The sequence below is a fragment of the Euleptes europaea genome, chromosome 7 (genome assembly GCF_029931775.1).
Source record: "Euleptes europaea isolate rEulEur1 chromosome 7, rEulEur1.hap1, whole genome shotgun sequence".
NCBI classification, from domain to species: Eukaryota; Metazoa; Chordata; class Lepidosauria; order Squamata; family Sphaerodactylidae; genus Euleptes; species Euleptes europaea.
This window is the reverse complement of record NC_079318.1, coordinates 41,588,659-41,608,190: the sequence shown is the minus strand read 5'-3', so window position 1 is coordinate 41,608,190 and position 19,532 is coordinate 41,588,659. Positions and strand designations below refer to the sequence as shown.

The following is a 19,532-nucleotide window of genomic DNA, read 5'->3' as shown; positions in this document are numbered from 1 at the left end:
ACCAGCTGTAGTCTACCCCATATTGCATAATAATGTCACGCGCTGCTTTAAAAATCAAATACAAACCAGAGCTATGGTGGCTGCTGCCACATGTTTAGTCTTGTCTGCTTTTGGCATCAAAAATGCTACCTACATGGTTAAGAAACAGCTTTTGACGTCCAGATTGGCTACTCGGATGCCGCTTTTTAACATCATTCGTGTCTGGCGAACACAGGCATGTTGCATTTGTTCGTTCATTCTTCTGGGAAGGAGACAAAAACAGATTTATTCTGTCATCAGTTAAAGTTTAATTTGAGATGTGTTTTTAGTTCTGTCCATGCAATGAGTCATGGAAAGAAGAACTCCCCATAAGAACAGAAACAACGATAATTGGGATTCTTCAGTTCAGAAGGAAGAAAGAGGGACAGGTATAAGAAAGCATGTTTGTTTTTTAAAGGCTTTGGAGGTTCCACGTGTTCATGCCATCAACCTGATGACTTCACACATATCGCTGTTAATGCCTTTAGTGTAGCATACTAACTGAAACTACTAATAAGAGCTGAAAATTGTGGTAATGTTATCCTTCTTTTGTAAGTCGCGTTTTAAAAAAGAGCTTTGAGAGAGCATCAAAACTGACCATGCAAAAATGGCCTGTTACAATATGGGAACAGAGGCTAACGTTCCCCTTTTCCTCGCATGACCATGAGCGTAGCAAGAAGTGCTTAGAATACAGATTTAAACTGCAAGCATCTTTCGGCTGCCTGTAAAAAGACCTTTGGTCTAACAGCTTTTGCAGTGCCTGCTGGAGGTAGTGCAGCTTCACTGTAGACGTCCTTGGAAACTTTACAAACTTGCCTCTCCATCATCTTTTTTTTAAATAGATCAACAGGTATTCTCTTCCTGAAAGTTTTACCAAACTGTAAAATAGGCTGCACCTATTCTGAAGTGTTGTTGGCGGTAAAGATTGATCCCCTGAGGAAGTGCTTTGCCGCAGATCATGTCGGGGTCATCCTATTATTAAATTGCATTCAGGACTCTTCATGCACCTTTTGCATTTTTGCCTTTTGCAATTGTTTTTATGAAAGTTTTGTCATCATCTGTGAAAAATGTGCAAACCCTTCCATGTAGCCTTGTGCCAAGTACATTCTGTGAGTCTTCGCTGTTGTGTGATCAGTGCTTCATGCATTTCAGATGGGTCCCCCGCTTTGATTGGGTGTGTCTCGTTTATTCATTTCATAATTTCCAAGTGAATTGTATTAACTTGGACAACTCTTCCCTTTGCGTAACTGCGTTGTTCTGGTCTCTCATATTGAGTTGCTTACCCTGGCTTCCTTATAAACCCCATCTGAGCATTTTACTTCATTTCAGTGCCTCACATAACAAGAACTTAGTGTAAGTTTCCAGTCTTGTATCCTTTGACCTTTGCTTCTACATAGACTGTTTTAACATCAAACAATGGATTACAAGGCAAAGCTAGACATTTATAAGGGGGTTGATCTGTTTACTTATTTATATTTATTTATATTTTAGATTTATATCCTGCCCCTCACCACAGCGAGGCTCTTAGCGGGGTAACAACCTTTCCTTTTACCTTTTATCCCTTAGAAGCTCCTTGATCAATTGATCTTGAGCAGCATATATCTAGTGTTGAAGGGATATAAGGACTGAAAGAAATCTTGCCACTGACAATGTAGCCTTGGGGTCCCTATCGCTTAGTAAAAAAGGCATTATGTCAGTCACAGAGGCATTGGATTTGTATGTTAAAAGGGGAAATATAGTTCAATCGAAGTTCCTCGTAAAAGCGGCCTTCCAAAAGGGCATGGGCTAATGAGTCAATAGAGCCAGAAGAGCAAGGGCAGATCCTGTCTGAGTATGGTATATTCAGAATTCTGCCCTGCATTACCATAGAAGGGTTAGCATTCAATCTAGCCAAGCAAAAAGCTCTACAAAGACGAGGAGTTGTCAGATAATACGTATAGGCAGGCAGACCACGTGGAGAGCGGGTAACAACCAGTCAAATATACAATTCAAAACAGAAACGGTTCAGTGGCTCAGGCAACATTTGTAAATTGTCTGTGGGTAGTTCATCCATGATCTCTAGGACAGTTGGCCGAAGTAACATGGTCTGTTCTTTGGGGTCTAGATAGGGTTGCCAATCTCCAGGTACTAGCTGGAGATCGCCTGCTATTACAACTGATTTCCAGCCGATAGAGATCAGTTCACCTGGAGAAAATGGCCACTTTGGCAATTGGACTATATGGCATTGAAGTCCCTCCCCTCCTCAAACCCCACCCTCCTCAGGCTGTGCCCCAAAAACCTCCCGCTGGTGGCAAACAGGGACCTGGCAACCCTAGGTCTAGACTTCGTGCACTCTGAGACTCACCTCTAGTTGGTGTTTCTTTTTCTCATTGTTGTTCCTTCAGGGTAGGTTCCCTGAATACTTTGGGTTTCTGAGATCTATGTGTTTCTGAGTATATTGCTTGGGTATGGGATCCCCTCTCAGTCTCCTGTGTAGTTGTTCCATGTGAGCTCTCAGTTCCCAATCATGTGATGCTCGGCTTGGATTGCAGCTTTGGCTCATGTGTAGAAGGGGCTTCAGCCTTCCCTCTGTACCATTTGCCAGACCTGAAACGGTCCTGTGGGTGGGTGCTGTTTGGCCCACTAGGGGAAACAGAGTTTTGGTGTCTTCACTTCTGCAGGACAATAGCCTTGGCAAGTACCGGGAAGGTACAAAGACTTCATTTTAAAAGATCAGAATATTTTTAATGTTCAAGCATCCTAAAAAATGATTCAAAGACTTCTTTTTAAAAGGTCAGAATATTTTTAATGTTCAAACGTCCTAAAAAATGATTCAATCAGTGTTCTCCTCTGTGGAATGGGGTGAATATGGAAAAGGAAGACAGCAGAGGCTCTCTGAGAACAGAGCAAAGGCCCTGGATTTCTTCATAAGTAACACAGTGAAGGTTTGTTGACTTGATACTGGCACACAAAAATCCAGACTGCCGGGAATACTTTCTAGCAGTAAGGACTATTGTGCTGTCTTGCTTCTCCCAGAGGAAATGGCTGAGAGGTGGAAAGGATGAGCTAATACAGAAGTAGGCAACTTTGGAAAGGCTGCAGCGCTGCAAGGAATGCAATCTTTTGCTCTGCACACTTCCAAGTATTCACTGTCCTGTCCCCCCCCCCCCTTTTAACTTATTGTCTCTCTTCTGGAATGGTTAACAGTAAAATGCTACTCAGAAAGGGTTAAAAACATTCCCATGGTTTTTGGTATTAAAAAACAATAGTGAATCTTGTTCGTCTTTTTCTTCTGCTTTCTGAGTCTTGGGCAAGTGATACTGCCAAACTTTCTCTGCTCCTTAGCTGCTCTGCTGACCCGTGTCTAATAAATTTATAAATGGATTGCAAGAAAACTTCATGGGCATTGCTTGGGGCTGAGCCTCGTAACACTAGGGATCTGTATTGGATCTTCAGATGTGTATTTAACTGCAAAAAAACCCCACCTTGTGGGGGTGGGAGGAGACTCCATGGAGCTATGGGAGGGGTGTATGTGAAAGCCCTCCCGGTTTCTTTAAGCTCAAGGGTGGGGGAAGAAAAAAGGGAAGAACTCTCCCCTCGAATTTAAATCAGCACAAAAAATGTAGCTTTTATGGCAATAGATCTGTGCGTTTGGGAGGCTGATGAGTCTTGTGGTTGGAGGAGAGATCCATCGCTGGCTGCTAGCCATGGTGACTAAAGGAAACCTCCACATTCAGAGGCAGTAAACTTCTAAATGCCAGGGCCCAATATCAGGAGGAGGCCTTGCCCTGTATGATGTTGGTTAGCCCTCTGGTTGGCCACTGCGTGAGACAGGATGCTGGACTGGATAGATCACTTATCCAACAGGGCTGCTCTTATCGTTTTATGTCTTGGAAGGTGAGATTTGAAATTATGAACAAGGCATACGAACAATTTCCTGTCAAACAAGTATGATACTGAATTTGTATTGTAGTAAGGGTTGGGTCATAGCATAAGCACACTGGAGTTGGCATTACAAGGGGTAAGGAGGTGGACCAGCCCATGTAGTAGTAGCATCAACTGTGTACGTGTTTGTAATATTTTTAACTATTTATTCTTTGTGCTTTTTAAGAAGCCTACATTTTAGGCCCTGCGTTTTTTAAATACAATTGTGCATGTTATACAATAAAAGTTTATATATTTGTTGTTACATTAGATAGCATTTAGCTCAACCTCTTTGGTTTCCCCTCACTTTTAGGTTGGGTTTCTTTTTCCCTCTTTCTCTTTCATTGGCAAGAGCTCCTGCCTCGTGTGTGTGAGGGAGGTTAGAAGGTGCCTTTACCTGTGGTTTGGGTGGAAAGGTTACCAAGGGATTCCTCCCAGCTAGTAACCTGGTTGGCGGGCAGGAGCAGGCCTGCTGAAGAGTGGGGGAGAGCCATTGGGGCATGCAGGGTGCCATTGGGGCATGCAGGCTTCACAATGGGGACACTTTAGCATTCTCCCCACAAAACTCTATAGTTTCCATAGAGTTTTTGAAGGACAATGCTAGAGCATCCCACACAATGCCAGTACTTCCGGGGCAAACTTGGAAGTTACGTCATTGTGCTGTGCGCGCGGATCACCCCCTCCCATCCCTGCCTGCAAGAAGCTCCTGCTGGTGGTGAGTAGGGACCTGGCAACCCTAACCCACCCACAAATCTGGAGCTTTCACTGTTTGCAAAGGTAGTGAGATTTCTAAGAAGTGAGAACTGGTTTACTCTGTACTGCCAAGACTTTGTCTATATATTGGGTTTGGGGCACCACAAACTGGAATAGATTTTGAGGAGAGCTACAAAACGACAGAAGGTTTGTAAGGCAAATAAGAAGGCTGCAAGAACAGTTTTTAACTCAAAGGAAACTGAGCATATGGTGAATTTGGGGGATATTTGGATTGAGTGGGAGGAGAATCAAAGGAGCAATTTCTTTCTCATCTGAGGGTTGAAGAAATAAATAGGTTAAATATTTAGGAAAACGCCCCAGCATCATGAGCCAGTTATGAAGGACATAGATTTCTCTTCTGTGGAGGTTTTGGAGGTCTTCAAGGAAAGATGTCTGGGACACCTGCTTGACAGCTGCATTGAGCAGGTTCTCTGGTGTGGTGGCATAGAAATTTCCTAAACAACAATTCGAGTGGATATCCCATCAGGAGTGCTTTAGGTATGCATTATACGAGTGGACTCATTTGGAATCCTCTGTGTGATTTGTGGATCTGTATGATGGTTTGTTGGGGTTGGGAAAGACAAGGTTGTGCAGGGAGATGTGACGTGCATGGTAGGGATGAGAGGGTTCTGGTTTCATATTAAATGAAAATTAAAAATTAAAAATCTTTCCTACAGATTTCATACCCCCCAAGTGATGAGGAAGACAGTGATGATTCTGAGGGAGAGAACCAGGAACTTGCTCAGATTGACAGAGGTAAACCATTATGATGATTTGGAAAGGCTATGGGGGCTGGGCCTAGGCCCTTGGGACTTGACTTTCATTCTTAATCCTGAATGCTGTTGTTCATGTTCCCCAAGTGCAGTTGCCACCTATCCAGATATGTGACTCCACCATGTTTGTGTAATTCTTCCCTCTGATGGCCCCTCCAAAATGTCTCGGACACATCTTCGCTTCCTCAGCAGCTCTGAGGCTGTGAAACTCAGACCAGAACTGTGGCTGATCTGTCTATATTCCACTTTTTGGTCCAAGAAATTTAGAGTGGTATACATTTGACAGTCATGCTAGGAAAAGTTGAGGTCAGCAGGAAAAGAGGAAGACCCAACAAAAGATGGATTGACTCAATAAAGGAAGCCACAGCCCTCAATTTGCAAGATCTGAACAAGGCTGTCAAAGATAGGACATTTTGGAGGACATTGATTCATAGGGTCGCGAAAAGGGTAAAGATGAAGAGGAGTAACTCTTCCATCTCTGAGGCAGTTGTCACCTAAGAGATGGTGGCTGGGTGGCCCAAGGGCAACAGTTGGTTTTACGGCTAGGCAGCGCTTTCAGTTGAGATCTCCAACACACTGGGGATCTCCAGGTATTGGTCAATATTATGTTTCTTATAATTTAGAAGCTTCTGCCTGTTAGATGCTTCACAAACGTCTTGGAGATTCCCTTCCAGATAGGGAACAATATGCAACATAGAGAGCCATCATGGTGTAGGTGGTTAAGAGCAGCAGACTTGAATCTGGACAACCGGATTCGATTCCTCACTCCTCCACGTGAAGCCTGCTGGGTGACCTTGGGCCCGTCACAGTTCCCTCAGAACTCTGTCAGCCCAGGTGGAGGCAGGCAGTGGCAAACCACCTCCGAACGTCTCTTGCCTTGAAAACCCTACGGGATCACCATACACTCCACCCTCCACAGCTGTGACTTGACGACACACACACACACGCACGCAACATATTATTTATTAAAGTTAAATTCACAAAGGAATTAGCTCATCTTCTGCCACGGATCCAAGAGTTGGGTGACCAGTATTGGCAGGGGCTTCTTATTGCGTACCTGGGTCTAAAATACATGCACTGAAGTTTCCATTATGTGTTATGAAATGTTACTTGTCTCCTGCACCATGATCATCTCTGTGCAGGAGCAAGGATCGCATGATGGGACTCTGTAGTATTCTGTATTTCAAATGCAGAGTAGGTACAAAACATAAGTTTTTCACTTGAGCCACTGTATAAAAAATTAATGCAAATTTCTTCTAACAAAGTTTCATTTCTGTAACCATGCATTTATGCAAAGTTGGGAAATGTTGCAAATATGTAGAGTTTGCATAATTCTAGCTTTGGAAGCTGCATTACCAATACTGCCAAAGTCTTGGGCAACCTTGGGGGTGAAAGAACAGAGGCCTTGTGTCGGAGGAAGAAGAGAGCTGTTCCCAGCTGCCTCTTGTCAGCAAATATGGCATGAAATAACTTGATCTTCTTGTTTAGCTGTTAAATGCTCTGCTGCCCGGTGAACCTTTGTTTCGCTTCTTCATTTCTAGTCCACCTTTCTCATAAAGGCTCAAGGCCACGTCAACAGCCAGCTCTACTTTTAAAGGGGGTTGCAGGATCCTGAGCTAAAGAACTGAAATATAGAGTATTTGGGGTCACCTGTATGCATGTTGCATTGTATGTGGAATGCAGCATAAAGTGAAAGTTTTAGTGGGAGGGGCTGTGGCTCACTGGTAGAGCTGTGCATGTGGAAGATCTCAAGTACTCATGGAGAAGCCTTATACTGAGTAGGACCATTGATCGTTCATGGTCATTTCTGCTGGCTCTGACTGGCAGTGGCTCTCCAGGGCTTCAGGTAGAGGTCTTTCCACATCACCTACTACCTGAGCCTTTTAAGAGGAGATGCTGAAGATTGAACCTGGGATCTTCTGCTCAGCCCCTGAAGCTCAGCCCCTTCTCTTCGTTCCCTGGCATCTTTAATTAAAGGATGTCAGGTGGCAGGAAAGGCTTTTACCTGAGACCTTGGAAGTCATTGGTGGTTGGAGTAGGTGGTCCTAAGCGAGATGGGACAATGGTCTGATTTTGTATCCAGGTATCTTCATATGACCCACTCCTCATGCTTAGGTTTTAATAGTCTTAATTCATGTTTTGAACATTTGAAAATGTAATGTGAAAATCTGGAGGCTTTTGAACTTATTTCCTGCTTCACGTTTTCACTGCTTCTTTCTCAGCCCTTCAGTTCTCTGGACACGTGTGAGTGAGTTTCAAGAATGCATTCATGCTGCCTAAGTGTCATGAGAGAAATAAGTTGTAGGGTACCCCTACAAATATCTAAGTCCAGAGAGCAATTATTGTGAAGTACCTAAGCGACAGAAAGAATGCAGATGAGAAACTGGAACACTCTAGCCTGGTTACGATGACAGATTTCACGTTTCTTATACGTTTTCTCAGAGAGAAGACGGAATTGCTGCTTGACCCCCTTGGCAAACAATCAACTGCAGAACCAAGAAAACCAGTGCTGCAAAATGCGGGCCCATTTTCCTGCAGGCCTCGATCGGCACAGCTCCGAAGAGGAGCTGGAACGAATCAGCCGTGAGTTTGCAGCTGAGAAACTGAAATGGTCGCAAGTCAACAGGCTCGCCTGCTGTGGTGACAACTACAATACTTCCTCTAGTGACGAGGAAGTGAAGAACCTGTGTGGCATGTCCTTCCGACCAGTTGTAGAAGCAGCGGATGGCTTCCATGCAAGCTCGAGCCCCGTGCTCTTCAGTGCCTCGCCTCCTAAGAGACTCCAGCCTTTTGTACGAACCCCAACATCCCGGCCTTTAATCTTCACGAGTGTGGGAGCCAGCTTTGAGCAGGTGATGCCATGTAAACGACACCGGCAAGGCTATGGAGACAAGGTCAGTAGGCCCAGCCTTGACCTGGAAAAAATGCAGCAGGTAAGGGTGCTTCATTCATGGCTAGTTGTCTGTTGTCTGCACTGAAGCTGATCTTGGAAATGTTTCAAGAATCTCTCGTCAACCTTGGCCTGATAAGTTGGAATGAGGCACAGCTGGAACTGATTTGGCTGCCCTGAGCTTGCTGGTCCTAGAAGCCGTTGCTAGAAAAAAACACCCGAAGAGGTCACATTTCAGGAGCCGTTGCATTCAGTAGGAGATTGAGGGAGGCATCAGCGTGTTGGCGGTGTGACATTTCCGGGGCAAACCTGGAAATAATGGCATGCCACCCTAGGATTCAGTGGGAACTCTATGATTTTACCATAGCAACCCTACATATGACCCTCTCTTTGAGGCTCTACTTGCTGGCCTTTGTTTCTGTTCATGGTCTTTCCTGCCTTCTTTCTATCTACTCAGGACCTGATGCCACTTACCTTAGCCCTGGACTTGATGCCATTTTAGACTTTGTCTTGCCAAGAAATAACTTCTCTGTTCCTGATTGTGCAAATGCCAGTCATGCTCTAGTTAATTCATTATTGGCATCCATATTCCCCTCTCATTTGTGCTGGGAATGCTGCATGTTCCATACCGCTTAATTTCTTAAGCTAAGGACGCTGCCGTTTCATCGCCGGCTGTATTAGGCATGATGGTGTTGCATTGTTTTGCTGTAATGAGTTGGAAGAGGTGGCTGCGCCATCTGCTTGTCATGCCAGGCCAGCCACTCCACCGCACAGGCGGGTTTGGTTCAGTGTGCATGTTTCATTGCATCTGGCTCTCTTCCCGCTTTTCTTTCTTTTTTTTAATTGGGCTGAAACCGCTTGGCTTGTGTACAAAGCCTCAGATCCATCTCCAGTGAATGCTCTCTTGCGCCCCTTGATCTCTGTGCCTGGGCAATGTCCTAATTATACCCAGGACCTGCTGCCAGCCATATGCATTTTAATGAGGGCTTTGTGTCAGTGTCCCAGAAAGACCGAAGTTTCGGCTGGCCTCTGGCAATGGGCGTGGCCCCTTTTCAAGAGTAGCCAATGGTGCTGCATTTTGGGATGAGAGGCAGATGGTGGGGAGAAAAAACCGTTTTGGTTACTTGAGGTGAAGATAAGTTGGAGAACAAAAGTCATGTACCTTTCAGAAGAGGTGATTTTTTGGGGGGGTCAGTTTGTTGTACCAGAGCAAGGAAGTGTGTCAGCAGATACGACTATATAGAAACTGTGAAAGGAGCTTTGTCCTCCTTTTTAAAAATCTGGTTGCTCCTGTTAAGAGAGGAGCAAGGAGTCGCTTCACTGAAATTTGGCAGCGACTCTGAGGAGTGCTTGATCTTGTTCTTCAGTGGTGAAGATGGATGGTGCTGGTGTGCAGAATAAACAGATCCAAGAGAGTGGCCAGAGCTCTGGACCTGCGCCGGGTGTGTGTAGAATAGCCCCAAAGGCCGGAGTCCCCAAAAGGCATTCTCGTCATAACAGCACCAGCGCAGGATTAAGCCTTTGAAAGTCTTTGCGTTAGAAATAAAGCTGTCTCACAATCAACACAAGCATGCTGCAGCAGCTGACAAAAACTTGGTGATGTTAAGATTGTTGCTCTACTTTGTGTAAAGAGAACTGTTTATTTTGCAGGGAATTCTGAAGGCCCTCAGTGTAACTTAAGCTATCTCTTGCTCTCCTCTTCTCCTCCCACCAAATATGGACATGAGATTCGTCTCGTACTTTCGGCGCAAATGTGGGGTTAGAAATATTTCATGGTACAGAAGTGTTATCAAAATATTTATAACCCATTGTATTCAATACAGCGAGAATTAGCTAGTTTTCAATTTTTGGCGAATTCAAGTGTGCAGTCTAGTTTGTTATCTTGAACAGAACCTCATGGTAGCTAACTTCTACGAGCTTGTGGAGGAGAGCCCTGGACATTTCTGAGAGAGGTAAACTCACTGTCGAAGGATCTCCTGTGAGGTAGCAGGAAACGGCATGGGAAACATGAGGGATCTGACTGAAACGTCTGAGAGAGAAGCAAAGAGGCCATCTTGACTTGTTGGGTTCCCTGAAGAGACATCTTGCAAGGAACTATGGGTGGTGAGGCTGAAGCCACCAGTTTAATAATTGGAATTGGCTGGCTCATTGGACGCCTTCCCAGCTTTGTTGCCACCCTTTTCACTCTGAGCTCTGCAGACTTTAAGTGGGTGTTTGTGTTGGGCTGTTGGCTCTGGCTGTTGTCCAGAGAGAAAGGTCATGTGGACAAGCCGGCAGCACTGTTGCACGTAGTTTAGCTGTCACACGGTACCAAGGCAGTGCCGTAAGTGCTTCTAGGGTGTGAATAGCCTCCATCCTGCTCTGTAATTTGGACTGCTGCATACAGTCCTCCTTGTTTAACTCATGTAAACAAAACTCTCATTATTCTTTAAGTCCATATCCACAACTGCTTGGGTTGAACTGTTGGCCGGCATGCTAGGCAGGCAGAATGTTACCTTGTTTGTTAAAGACACAGGGAATGCTGCTAGAAAGAAGGTAATGACTTCAGAAAGGTGGAATGACCATCATTCTGGAGTGGAGCAAATGCTAGGAATGGATCCTTAGTGATGATCTGTGTTGGATTAATATATGTGTAGTGGTGTAGTGGTTTGGAGCAGTGGAGTCTGATCTGGAGAACTGGGTTTGATTCCCCACTCCTCCACATGAGCGGCAGAGGCTAATCTGGTGAACTGGGTTTGTTTCCCAACTCCTACACACAAAGCCAGCTGGGTGACCTTGGGCGAGTCATACTCTCTCAGCCCCACCTACCTCCCAGGGTTTCTGTTGTGGGGAGGGGAAGGGAAGGTGATTGTAAGCCGGTTTGATTCTCCCTTAAGTGGCAGAGAAAGTTGGCATATAAAAACCAACTCTTCTTCTTTTCCCAACGCTAATAGAAACCTCTTATGCAAAGATTCCCCTAGCATTGCCTAAAAATACCTAAAAGAGGGCTTTTTCACCCTCTGATAGAATATACAGACTGTAACAAAAGAGAGCTTCCTTTTTCTTTATGTAACTTGTATTTCTGGAATGCACAAAGCAAGATCTAATCCCTTTCTTGGTCTACCTGTTGACCACCCCCAAACTATAAAATACGGAGATTGCCTCTAAGTTCTACCTCAATTTTTTAAAATGTTCCCCTCTTCTCTCCCATGTTTTGGATTCAGAACTGGCCGCTGCTGCTACTTGACCAGTTTCACTCAAGGAATGGCAAGGGCCAAGCCAAGAATTTTGATCCAACTAGGGTTCCACCCAGCACTATGTAAGAAACTGCTCAAGAAGTCTTGGTGTTATTTCAGAGGCTTTTGAGGTATCCTCTCATTTTAAGAACCTGGTTGAATGGAGATGATTATACAGCAAAGGGTAGTGAACGAGTGAATTTATTGATATGGTCTATTTGACCAGCCAAAAGTTGATACAAAGGGTAGTGGTGTGTTGCATTTAAACTTCCCGCCCTGCCCTCTGGCGCAAGACAGGCCCTCAAGGTCGGTAGTAAAGCTGACGTCAATAACCTGTGTAGCAGAAATAAGACACAGCAGAAGTTTAAATTATAGATTTGCAACAAAAGCTTGGACTAGTGGGAGCATACCTTGACCTGGATGGCCCAGGCTAGCCTGATCTCATCAGATCTCGGAAGCTAAGCAGGGTCAGCCCTGGTTAGTATGTGGATGGGAGACCACCAAGGAATACCAGGGTTGCTGTGCTGAGGAAGGCACTGGCAAATCACCTCTGTTAGTCTCTTGCCATGAAAACCCCAAAAGGGGTTACCATAAGTCGGCAGCAACTTGAAGGCACTTTACCCACACAATGGGAGCATATGAATGGACCATATGTGCTGTGCCTCCTTTGGAAAGAAGTTCCACAAAGTTGACACTTCCATAGAAAAGGTGCTCCTTCTCATGGCTAATAGCAAGACCTCTACCGATGATTGCAGTATAACGAAGTGGTGGTAATGGACTGAGGGTTGATATGGAAGAAAGCATTCAAGTGTCCAGGGCCTGAACAACTGGGAGTCAGTGATTTTTTCTATTTTCAGTTGCCAGAGTGCACCGTAGTAGTCAAGCCAGATTCATTACCAAGAGATACCCGTGATGGCAGGTCCATTGTCCAAGACAGCATGGTGATGGCGTATCAGCTGTTAAAATTCCTTAAAACTGCTGCAGTCTCTGTGTGAAAATGCATCCCTGTCATGTGGCAGTAGGGTTGCCAGGTCCCTCTTCACCACAGGTGGGTGGTTTTGGGGGCGGAGCCTGAGGAGGTAGGGGTTTGGGGAGGGACTTCAATGCCATAGAGCCCAATTGCCAAAGCCGCCATTTTTCTCCAGGTGAACTGATCTCTGTTGGCTGGAGAGCAGTTGTAATAGCAGGAGAGCTCCGGCTAGTACCTGGAGGTTGGCAACCCTATGTGGCAGGAGCAGTATGGGAGTCCTTGCACTCTACCATCTTTACAGTGTTACTGACAGGTGACCGAGCTTGTGGTAGGTGGCCTGGCAGCCCTCCCTTTCTCTGCTGCTAACCTACCCTGTAAAGCGACAGCACAGCTCAGCTGAGAAAAGGAAAATGAAAGGCCTGTAAAGGGCCAGTGTAGGATTTAGCACTGCTATTTTGCTGCAATTTCCCCATAATTGTTGCAGGTGGAGCACCCAGATGGATGCTCCGTCCTCCTTTGAACCGGATAAAAGTCAAGTTTTCCATTAGTCCCTTTTAAAGGGGAAAGCTGTGGGAAACCAACAAGCCGTGCTCAGAACGAGGTAGTTTCCATTTAAATGGTGGCTTCCTGTGAAAAACCTTGCGTGGAAGCAGCACTGGGCGTCTTAGAGCAATACTGAGTCTGACCATGGATGTGAATTATTTGGAATACTACAAATCTTTGATCTTTTGAGAATGCAAAACTATAATGGAAAATGTGAACCGTAGTGACTGTGTGTGTGTAAAGTGCTGTCAAGTTGTAGCCGACTTATCGTTACACCCATGGAAGGCATTTGGAGTTTTCAGTATATAAATATTTCATAAAAGGGCTCCCTATATTTAAATGTTGGAAGCTTCTATGTGTATGAGTATGCAAAGTGCATGCTGGGGGGATTTCCTCAAATATTTGGCAGTGATCTAACTGCTGTGTGATTTTTGTGAAAAGATTTAACTCTGTACTGAGAACTTCGCAAGATTCTCCCTCCTCCTTCCATGAACACCAAGCCTTTCGTGAAGCTGATGCTTCTACTGAGAAGTCAAAGATGCTTCAAGGATGAAAAGCAATGATCTTGAAATGTAGACATGGCAGAATGCTAAAGCCTGATAAATGCTGCAGCAGAACCCCTCACTTGTCTTGGTGATGTGTGTAGTTCAGGTTTCATAATACCCCCAGTCTTGTTGACCATAACTTTCCTTATCTCCTGTCCATTCAACTATGAAGGGGTGAATCTCTGAAAACCTCTATTGATAGCAGTATCACTTAATTGTTTGCAGTTCCAAAATTTCACTGATTAGTCCTCTTAAATTTGGCGCAGTATTATTTCTCCAGGCTTCATATTTTAGGAGGCGCTCTCCCTGATGCCTTCTTTATGCCTGTTCGCAGCCATTGCTTCTCCAGTCTGCTGCCGCCTTGGTGCCATTTTTAAAGACTTGAATGGGCCTGTTCACCATGGATTCCAATCAACTGGGGAGTACCTAATGAACAGGTCATGGAGCTACGTGGCCAAATTGTTCGGCTGTGTGATGTCACTGAAGGCTAAACCACTGTGCTTCATTGCTGTAATTTGAGATGGAGAAATTAGGGTTGCCAACTCCGGGTTGGGAACTTCCTGGAATTTGGGGGCTGGAGCCTGGGGGGGGGGGCTTGGTAAGGGGAGGGACCTCAGCGTGGTATAATGGCCATGGAGTCCACTCTCCAAAATGGCCATTTTGTCCAGGGGAACAGATCTCTGTCATCTGGAGATCAGTTGATATTTTGGGAGAACTCCAGGCCCCATCTGAAGGCTCGCAACCCTACCAAAAAGGGAATCCCATCAAAACTGACTCCCTTACTTCAAAAGAGACTAATACTTACAAAAAAAACCTGTCACCTTACATCCTAAAGGCATCTTAATTCTTCTTTGCATGGAAAAAACTAGTTGTGAAGAGCTTTTTACTGTACCCAGTCTCTCTGGGGAAATCAGGGAGATGTTTTTACTTTAAGTTCTGTTGAAATTTGACTGAAGACCATCTGAATGAAACTCTTGGAGTAAAGACTAGATCAGTGATGGCGAACCTTTTAGAGACCGAGTGCCTAAACTGCAACCCAAAACCCACTTATTTACCGCCAAGTGCCAACACGGCAATTTAACCTGAATACTGAGGTTTTAGTTTAGAAAAAACAACTCATACATTCACATATTTTGCCTTAAAAGAAGAACACAATAACAGAGCTTTCAATGATACAAACAACTTTTTATTGAAGGTAAAAGTTTGCATTTGGCATGCATCTCTCCAGGACTCGTCCTCTGCTCAGCCACCGGACATTATTGTACATAAGTAAACAATTATACTGTGCCTGAACCTCCTCAAGAAGTGCTTGAATCTGTCGACAATTCAGAGCATGAGCCATGATGTAATTCACAATTTTTGTGACATCTTTGAGGACATCGTCAAATTTTTTGAACAATTAATGTGATTTTTGCTGTTGTGTGCATGCTGATAATTTGTCTACCCTTGGCTCATACTTTGTAAGATTTTCTAAATCTAACCAGTGTAGGCAGGAAAGATCAAGTTCTTCAAATTTGGCTTTATCTGGAGAAGTAAGAAAACACAGGGTTGTCTCTATCTTACGGAACTGTAAAAATCTGTTACTAAAATTCACCTTTGCAGCTGCTACAATGCTAGAAAATTCCTTGTAGATTTCCCGATGGCTTGTAGGATTGTCTCCAAATGTAGAATTTTCTAAATGCATTTTTAGATTTGGAAAATATTTCAGCTGCCCACTTTCAAGGTCTTTTTAAAAAACCTGCAGTTTTCTCTCAGATGTTTTTATATCACAAAGCATTCTTTCTGCTGTTTTCCCTACACCTTATAGTTGTTTGTTCAGTGCATTGAAGTGTTGTGTAAAATGAGTAAAAAACATGAGGTTGGTAAGCCAGGCCATATCAGTGAGCTGTGGATATTCTTGCCCTTTTTCATTCATAAACAGCCTAATTTCATCCAAGCAGGCTACAAATCTCTCCAGGACTCGTCCTCTGCTCAGCCATCGGACATTATTGTACATAAGTAAACAATTATACTGTGCCAGAACCTCTTCAAGAAGTGCTTGAAACTGTCGACAATTCAGAGCACGAGCCATGATGTAATAGAGACACGCAGGGCAGAGCCGGAGAGGCCAGCGACCCCGACAAACAGCTGAGCTGCCGCTGCAGCTCAGCTGAGAGGGAGGGGCTTGCCCCGGGTGCAAGGAGAGGGAGGGTGCCAGCACAGGCATGGGGAGCACCGCCCTCAGCGCCCTCACCACAATAACATGGCACAGCCCTAGGCAGATGTGACGGCTCCGCGCGTGCCCACAGAGAGGGCTCGGCATGCCGGCTCCGGCACGCGTGCCATAGGTTTGCATCTAAAAGACTTGCATCTAAAAATGGAAAGATAAAGTTTCAAAACTCCACAACTTTTTTTAGTAGATCCCTTTTTCTGAATAGGAGTATATAAGAAGATTCATTGTGGTGCGAAAGAAAAGATGCTCTCCTGGCAGCAGCAAATGTGATCCCGTCTCTGGCAAGCGTCGGGGAGGTTGTGGCTGACCTATGGCTTTACCACAAGTGAGCAGCAAGTGGGGAGAGGCAGCAGCAGCCTGCCACATCTGCCCTTCCTCAGTTTGGAGCTAGTTAAAGCACACAATGTAAAGAAGCGGCTGTCCCACCACAGGCCCCAGGCATAATACAACCAGCCAGCCAAGCAATCTGCAGCAGAAAGTTGGGAGGATACCCTTCAATCGCTGCCGTTAATTATATGGTGTCAGTCACTGGAGAGCAAGATCCCTTTATCCTATTAGCCCCTCAGTGACTCTTGTCATTTGATATGGACGTGATGCTTGGTGGGAAAAGGATGCGGAGAGATAAATTGAGAACATTGGGTTAGTCCATACACTTCCTCTGTATAATTATGATTCTGCTGTCATTGGGGAACTCTTAATGGTATTAGGCAGGCTGTTCAGCCTGTTCGTCTTCACCAGTGGTTCTAAATAAAAATACTTAATGATGCAAAACCAGGCTTGTTTGCATAGACAAATGAGCCTAATCCATCATAAGTAAGTATAATCACATGTGAAGATTAGAGTCTCGCTACTGCATTTATATTGCTTTGAATACATCATCCTCCCAATGTAGAGATGGCGATATTGTTGCTGGATCAGAATTTCAGAAATGGAGCATGCAGCCTAATATGTGAGTTCCATTACGAATGGAGTTTCTGGCTGTCCCCAAATTTTGAAAAGTCTGCTCTCTGTCATTGAGGAGTTTCTTTGTTGTCTTGGAAGCCTCAAAGCGGTCCTGCACGACTTGTGAGCAACCACACAAAATGGAGACTAACTGATATGCATCAGGGGTTTGATAGATGTCTAGTTCTCAGTGCCTGTCTGTGGTGGAGAAAATGGCTGGTAGGCTGCTTGGTTGCTCTCAAGCTGCATGTATGCCTGCCTCAGAGCTGCAAGAGCCTAAAGCTGGTTGAGAAGTAGTAACTCTATTGAAATATGTTTGTGTTACAAGGCTTGCTGATATGTTGCAATTTAAGCAGTTGGTTATGGAAGCCTTGTGCTTTAAGAAGCTGACACAAAGGGGTGAAATAAAGGAGGTGTAGAAATTCTGTTTACTATTTATTACTATGTATGGGTGTGAAAGCTGGACAATGAAGAAAGCTGATAGGAAGAAAGTAGAATCCTTTGATTGAGGCAGGCATTGGAAGAGAGTGTTACCGATACTGTGGACTGCCAAAAAAAAAAACAAATCAGTGGGCTATAGATCAAATCAAGCCTGAACTGACCCTAGAAGCTAAAATGATTAAACTGAGGCTATCATGTTTCGGTCACATTATGAGAATACAAGAGTCATTGGGAAAGACAATCATACTAGGAAAAGTTGTAGGCAGCAGAAAAAGAGGAAGACCCAACAAGAGATGGATTGACTCTACAAAGAAAGCCACGGCCCTCACTTTGCAAGATCTGAGCAAGGCTGTTTAGGATAGGATGTTTTGGAGGATATTGATTCATAGGGTCGCCATGAGCTGGAAGCTACTGGATGGCACTTAACACACACACACACACGTGCACACACACACTGAAATTATGTGTCATGATGTGTAGACACAGCATAATGTTTCAAATAAAGTCTGAATTCCTTTGGGTAAAATGTCTGAATTATTTTTGCTCTGATTCAGTGATACATTGCTGAACATAAGCAGCACTCCAATACATCTAAACTTTAAATTATCAGGTATCTATCTGGTCTCCCTTGTATTAGATAACTTGGTGTAATCAATATAGTTGTGACGTGTTACTCTCTATCAGACTCTGGCTGACACTGATATGATCATTCATCTGTCTTTGTTCTGTCAGATGTGAAAGCTAGCTAGATCATTCAAAGAAAGGAAATGGCGGAAATACTATCAGTTTGGTGTGGTTGTTGACCCAGGAAGTCAAAATAGCGATTCCTAGCCAAGTATGATTCAGATGGTCATATGCTACTTTTAGAATTCTGGCAAGATGTTCTTCTTCCTTAGGCTTTGCTGCTGCTTGTCTTCTAGGAAATACAACTTCCATTGCCTTCCAATGCCTCTATCTTTTAAATAACTTATTGATAGAAATAAGGGCACCTGTCCCTGCATTGCTACTCAAATGAGCAGCAAGTACAGATCTATGTATCCGATCCTTGTATCCAGCCCCTGACAATAAGCTGATTTTATACAAGTTATTGCAAGGCAAGTTAATATGGGCTACACAGTAGTATGTGGTCATGCATGGGGCAAGAATACTCCTTCATGGGGAAAAAAGGGCTTCCTCATCAAGGAGCATTCTTGCCCCATGTATGACCACACATTACTGTGTGTGTAAAGTGCTGTCAAGTCACAGCTGACTTAGGGTGATCCTATGGGATTTTCAAAGCAGGAGACTTACAGAGGTAGTTTGCCATTGCTTTCTTCTGCACAGTTATCCTTGGTGGTCTCCCATCTAAATGCTAACTGCTTAGCTTCCAAGATCTGATGAGATTGGGCTAGCCTGGGCCATTCAGGTCAGGGCATACTACTGTGTAGGCCATATTAACTTGTTCTGTAATACAATCAGCTTATTGTCAAGGCTGGATACAGGGATCCTGTCACTGTGGTACAGATAGATCTGTACTGGCTGATCTCTTTTTTTTTCTGGGCAAAGTTCAGAGTGCTGAAAGTATCCTGTCCACAAGCCTAACTTGAAGGACTGCTTCCTCCCATACAGTCCAGTTGGCCGGTTAAAATCTGCCTCACAAGTCCCATTCACTGAACCTCTTCTGTCAGATGTAAAGCAGGTGTCAGTCGGAAATGGGGCTTTTTCACTCAGGACACCTTGCCTGTGGAATGGACATCTTCTTGAGGCTTACCTGGTGCCTGCGCTACTCTCTTTTCGGTGCCAGGCCAAAACATTTCTGTTTATCCAGCTTGGTGTGATGGTTTGGAGCGGTGGAGTCTGATCTGGAGAACCGGGTTTGATTCCCCACTCCTCCACATGAGTGGCAGAGGCTAATCTGGTGAACTGGATTTGTTTCCCCACTCCTACACACGAACGTGACCTTGGGCGAGTCCCACTCTCTCAGCCCCACCTACCTCACAGGGTGTCTGTTGTGGGGAGGGGAAGGGAAGGTGATTGTAAACTGGCTTGAGTCTTCCTTAAGTGGCAGGGAAAGTCGGCATATAAAAACCAACTCTTCTTTATCTGAATTAAGGGAGTTGATCTCTTAATGCCATTTTAATGGTGCACTTTTAGCCGGAAACTTAAATTCATTTTAAGCTGCTTGGTGATTTGTTATATTCTGTCTGGGCTTTTAATGCTAGGTTTTAATTAACAACTCTAAATGTTTATTTTGTAAGCCTTCCTAGGCAGGTTTCCTGAAGAGGCGGTATAAAAACATTCTCAATAATAAATGAAATGCCATAGTCCAAACAAATCTCACCACTTGC

At 44.5% G+C, this 19,532-nt stretch overlaps 1 protein-coding gene across 3 annotated transcripts in view; it reads left to right on the top strand.

Annotated features, from left to right (window-relative positions):
* LOC130480585 (uncharacterized) overlaps positions 1-19,532 on the top strand; it is a 61,707-nt gene that overhangs the window by 9,921 nt on the left and 32,254 nt on the right. For all 3 annotated transcript variants that reach the window (XM_056853182.1, XM_056853181.1, XM_056853180.1), the window contains exons 2-3: positions 5,352-5,430; positions 7,890-8,380. In XM_056853182.1, coding sequence (XP_056709160.1) covers positions 5,352-5,430; positions 7,890-8,380 — 570 coding nt within the window. The remainder of the gene's footprint in view (positions 1-5,351; positions 5,431-7,889; positions 8,381-19,532) is intronic.